Source organism: Scyliorhinus canicula, chromosome 5, assembly GCF_902713615.1.
Source record: "Scyliorhinus canicula chromosome 5, sScyCan1.1, whole genome shotgun sequence".
NCBI classification, from domain to species: domain Eukaryota; kingdom Metazoa; phylum Chordata; class Chondrichthyes; order Carcharhiniformes; family Scyliorhinidae; genus Scyliorhinus; species Scyliorhinus canicula.
Genome location: NC_052150.1, coordinates 95,670,292 through 95,675,722, shown reverse-complemented (window position 1 = coordinate 95,675,722; position 5,431 = coordinate 95,670,292). Strand labels below are relative to the sequence as shown.

The 5,431-nt window shown below is 41.0% G+C and overlaps 1 protein-coding gene across 1 annotated transcript; it reads left to right on the top strand.

Annotated features, from left to right (window-relative positions):
• The first annotated feature begins 1,147 nt into the window (after positions 1–1,147).
• On the top strand, positions 1,148–4,939 carry LOC119965668 (interleukin-6-like). The gene is made up of 4 exons (XM_038796433.1): positions 1,148–1,294; positions 1,497–1,610; positions 2,762–2,908; positions 4,778–4,939. The coding sequence occupies exons 1-4, from the start codon at positions 1,148–1,150 to the stop codon at positions 4,937–4,939; spliced, it is 570 nt and encodes a 189-aa protein (XP_038652361.1).
• Positions 4,940–5,431: the final 492 nt, after the last annotated feature.

Below are 5,431 nucleotides of genomic sequence, written 5' to 3'. Positions count from 1 at the left end.
CCTCCCAAAAGTCACGAAAGATGTGTTTGTTAGGTGATTTGAACATTCTAATTCTCCCTCTGTCTACCCAAACAGGCGCCGGAGTGTGGCGACTAGGGCATTTTCACAATAACTTAATTGTAGTGTTAATGTAAGCCTACTTGTGACACTATTAAAGATGATAATAATCGCCGAGCTGCTTGGTTTAGGATTGGGTGGCCTAACATTATAGACTGGAAGTGCTGTAACTACAAATGATCATCTCCCGGGTGTTATATGGAACCGGCACATTGGTCTGAGCTATGCTTTTTTTTGGTCTTGGCAACCCCCGCCTCCAGTGAAACCTGGGGATAACTGATGTAGACTAGAAAATGAATTACTGAACAGTAATTACATGGACAAATAATATTTTACGCATTGTGTATAGCCTTTGTGTGGCTGAGGTGTGGTTTCTTGCAACTGTTCATAAAGTTCAATCTCCAGAAAAAGATGCCGATAACATGAAGGATGTGATCAGTCACAAGACATTTATCTCTGAGGTAATGAGAGAGGGAGAGGAGAAAGGGGGGTGAGAGCAAAAATCAGAAGAGATGAGTGAGTGAAACTGGTTTCACCCAGCAGTGTTAAATTATTTGTAATATTTAGCTCATTTGGAAATCATGTTTTTTTTTAATGTGGTAAACCCCAGGCAGTAAGACCACATCAATTGCTTGGCCGTTGTATTTTCTATTATTTCAGCCAACGGAAAATATTTACAAACTTGCAATTCTGTTTTAAAATAAAATGACACTCTCTTTCCCCCTTTATACTGGAGATTCCTCACAGGAGGAAGTTAAAAATACGCGGATTTCAAAACACGTTCTTGGGGTTTCCGTTGGGGAATCCAACAAATTTACCCTGGGCAATACATAAATGGCCAGATGTCGTAATGATACCAAAGGTCTCAGCACTCGACCCCAAGACAGCTCCACACAGACACACCCGATCGGCAGAGCTTGTGACCCTCAGGATGCCCTCGCCTCACTGTTAGTACAAACTCTCAGCTCTCTCAGCCCTGCCGGTGGCTCTTGTCTCCGGGGAGAACCGCGACTGACGGCCCGATTGTTTTTCTCTTGCAGATCTGTGCCAGCCTGTCCTGCTGTTGTCGCTGTGGGTGACAGCCGCCCTGATGTCTCCACTTGCCGTCTCCCCGCTGCCGGAATCTTCCGGAGACTCTGAGGACTTTTCGGGTCCAAGCGCTGAGCTGAGGGACTTGAATCTTGAACCTTTGGCTCTTTTCATCCGGAATGTTGCTGTGGAACTGCGCAACCGACAAGTGAGTCTGAACTTAAGAGGAATTAATGCAAGCATGATTTAATATTTAGAGCCTTACCCATGTTCTGTAATCAGCCCTCTGGTTGAAGAACTTATTGATCCCATTTAATTAAATCCACGAATAGAACCTCTTTTTTTTTAACACCACCTCCTTTATCGCAGTGATTGTTTTTGTAACAATATATTTGGGTGTTATTTTCCAGTTGTGTGACATTTTTTCCTTGTGTGACGGGAAAATGAGTTCGTTACAAATGTACAACATGCAGCTGCCACAGCTTGGGAAGAGAGACAGGTGTTTCAGCCGGGCCTTCCAAAAGGTAAGCTTCTTCATTTCGAAATTTGCTTTCTCTGAAAGTAGGCAAAATCATTTTCCTTCGCATTGTCATTTCCAGTGCAACAGTGCAGTATTACTGAAGCAGTTTTCTGTAGGTATCCCGATATGTGGTGGGTATCTACCAGTACATCAGTCACTGAGCATTTTCAATTATCTAACTTGCTGCAGGAGCAAATTTCAAGCAAATAACAGCAGTTATCTGAACTTTCGGAATGTTCCTGAGATTACTCCTTTTTGTCTTTATAAATCATACCAGTAAATTACTTATGGTGGTGTCAGTGGTTGAGTATATGGTTGAGTTGTGTCTTAGACCTCAGAAACTCACTGCACAAAGCCTGCAACTACATCAAGATAGTTGATGCATAATATTGATATCTGAAAGATACTAACATCTGCATGCACATTCTGTTTCCATAAAGCACTAATTCCTACATTTTGGTAACACTACACTTTTGCACCAACTCTTTCCTCTGTAAATTGCTTTAGTCTCATTAATAATTGAAAATGCCCATATAGGCTTGGCATGTTGTATCATAGAACCCCTGCAGTGTGGACAAAGGCCATTCGGCCCATCAGGTCTGCATTGACCCTCCAAAAGAGCACTCTACCCAGGCGCACTACCCTGTGTACCCCACCCCCTAATCTTCACGTCCCTGGACACTAAGGCCACGCCAATTCATCGAACCCGCAATTCTTTGTACTGTGGGAGGAAACCAGAGCCTCTGGAGGAAACTGATGCAGACACAGGGAGAATGTGCAAACTCCATGCAGTCACTCAAGGCCAGAAACAAATCAGGTCTTTGGCACTGTGGGGCAGCACTGCTAACCACTGTGCCACTGTGCTGCTCTGTTGCCTACAATGGTATTGCAGCACTTCAATTTTGAGAAACCAGCCACCCTTAACTGGTATTGTAGAGAAGATTCTAATCTACAACCAACCAAGTTTACTTTTTTTGCATCTTAATAAAGGCAGAATTTAAAATGAATTTTGTCTGCATTGTAGAAATTCCTCTTCAAGTGAGAGCAATTTCTCATGTTAAATTTACTCAGACTTGAATTTACAAATTTCATCAGACACCAGAGAGAAATATTTGCGTGTTTATTAATGTTTGGAAGTTTTTGTCTTCTTTGCAGAAAAAATGTTTGGCAAAGGTTGTCAAGAGCCTTGATGAATATAAAAAGCATCTATTATCTGTGAAACAATGGATTCAGGATGAAAAGCAGCAAGCGGAATTATTGCTGGTCAGCATGAAAAACCTGGCTGATTTACTGATTCTCCAGGTAATAACTGCTAAGAGGGTATTATGAAGTAAGCGCTGTTTACAGCTCTATTACTAAGCAAGTGAGAACATCAGCAAAGTAACTAAATCAATGGACCAAGACAAAGCACAATTCTGCAGCAAATTATTCAGTCATTTTAATCTAGGAATTTAGAAGGATCAATAGACAAATGTACAAAAGGCTCTCAATTAATTATGTTTGAAATTACATATGAACAAATGTACACTGGAGTTAAAAACTCCAATAGTGCGGAGGAGACTGGAAATTTGTCAGTATAATGTGCTCCTCAGTCTTAAAACGCCTAACATTTTGTGACGCAGTCCAACGAATAAACAATGAATAAATGTGCGGAGTCTGCACATCCTCCCCGTGTGTGCGTGGGTTTCCTCCGGGTGCTCCGGTTTCCCCTCTCAGTCCAAAGATGTGCAGGTTAGGTGGATTGGCCATGATAAATTGCCCTTAGTGTCCAAAATTGCCCTTAGTGTTGGGTGGGGTTACTGGGTTATGGGGATAGGGTGGGGGTGTTGACCTTGGGTAGGGTGCTCTTTCCAGGAGCCGGTGCAGACTCGATGGGCCGAATGGCCTCCTTCTGTACTGTAAATTCTATGATTACACAGGACATAGAAGCAAAAGGACTAAATTCAGCAGTCAGCTCTGACAAAAAGTGATGCCTGGAAAGTAACCGATCTGCTCCACTGTAAATTCATCCAACTGAACAGAAAAGCAGGAACAGTGGGATCACCAACCAATGCCCCTGAAAATATCATTTCCTACCAGGAGCTCTCAATCATAGAATTAGCCCTCAAGATTCAATTGTGAGGAAAGGGAATGTCTCTGAGAAAAGTAAATCCTTTAAACCAGACAGCTTCTTTGTCTAATTGTGTTTTTGCAACTAGCATGGATGGAAAATAGTTTCCATGCAATTGGCTGACTCACTAAATGCTAGTTCCCATTGAAACATGTAGGCAAACAATCCAAAAATGATTTTTACATACAGAATAGATTTTCAGCTCGTCATATTATTGTTTAAGCCACAGCTAGGAATAACTTAGGGCGTTGGCTTAAATTAATCAGTGAATTCCAAAGATTTGCTCTCAGGTTTTGAAGAAAACAGCAATGTAAGCCTCAGCCCTTGGACAAAAGGCATGCAAATATTACGCTGTAATTCACAACAAATGTTTTAGTACAATGCTTGGTAATACCTTTATTCAGTGCCCTTAGCACAGAATCTCCACAGTGCAGAAGGAGGCCATTGGGCCCATTGAGTCTACACCAACCCTCTGAAAGTGTACCCTACCCAGGCCCACTTCCCCGCACTATCACGTGCAACCGGTAACCACAACCTTGGACACTAAGGGGCAATTTATCATGGCCAATCCACCTACCCTGCACATCTTAGACTGTGGGAGGAAACCAGAGCACCCGGGGGAAACTCATGCACACACAGGGAGAAAGTGCAAACTCCACACAGACAGTCACCCAAGGACAGAATTGAACCCGGGTCTCTGGTGCTGTGAGGCTAACCACTGTGCAACCGTGCCACCCACGGTGAATATTAATATGCAATGATATTAATTAAGCCAGAATGTTGCATTAACATTGACAGGAATCTATGATAAAGTCGGCTAAACAGAGAGATACTCCTTCATTGGGTTAGCAAGCTGAAGAAATCCTGCTATGTAATGACTGACTTGTGGTCACAAGAGCCAGGATTAGAGTATGCAATTTCCTTCAGATGCCAATTTGTCATTACCATAGTTTCAGTGAGTTTTTAATGCCAGAGTGATAGGGTTTCATTTTGGTGCACCATATTCTTAGACAAGCATGTAAAGTGTATTACTGAATGCTGTTTTGTTCTCTGTTTTCTAGAACAAAATTCAAGAAAGTATTACCAACCAGCACAAGGAGGCTTTTATTCCAGGCAATCCTCCTAAAAGTGTCTGGGATAAGCAATTGAAAATTCACGTGATCCTTAGAAACCTTGCTCTCTTCATGGAGAGCACTGTTCGAGCCATTCGATTCATGAATTGAATCCCGACAGCTGTTCCATTATGACAGCAATAACAACACTGTATGAACATTTTAGTTCACAAGTTCCTGGATGAGATCTGCTTTTATAGTGGATAACAAAGTTGTTCTATATTCAGAACCAGCAGTATTGGTTTTAGTTCAGCTCTATGAGACTGAAAATAGTAATGCACCGTGGCTATTTATAATATTTATAATATTTTGAATTAATATTTATTTATTTACTAAGACTATGAATCTAGTCACGTTAAGTTATAATGTCATTTTGTACTTTGGTCTTAAACCTGCTGAATTATGTTCTTACTGTGATAAGAACTGCTGCTGGTTTCACCATTATAAACAATACCACAATCAAAATGAAATCTCTAAGTAGAATTTGTCTTGAGTATTTATAATAAATTATTGTATAGTATTTAAATCCTATGTGATTAAAATTAATCATAAAAATAATTCAACAGAAACATCTTATGTATTTATTTTTGTATACAACACTGA

What these genes read in the sequence shown, in the direction of transcription:
- LOC119965668 (XM_038796433.1), top strand. Translation starts at nt 1,148, where the DNA reads ATGTCTCCACTTGCCGTCTCCCCGCTGCCGGAATCTTCCGGAGACTCT. An exon ending in TCAGCCGGGCCTTCCAAAAG is followed by an intron (nt 1,611 to 2,761) that starts GTAAGCTTCTTC and finishes TCTTCTTTGCAG; the next exon opens with AAAAAATGTTTGGCAAAGGT. An exon ending in CTGATTTACTGATTCTCCAG is followed by an intron (nt 2,909 to 4,777) that starts GTAATAACTGCT and finishes TCTGTTTTCTAG; the next exon opens with AACAAAATTCAAGAAAGTAT.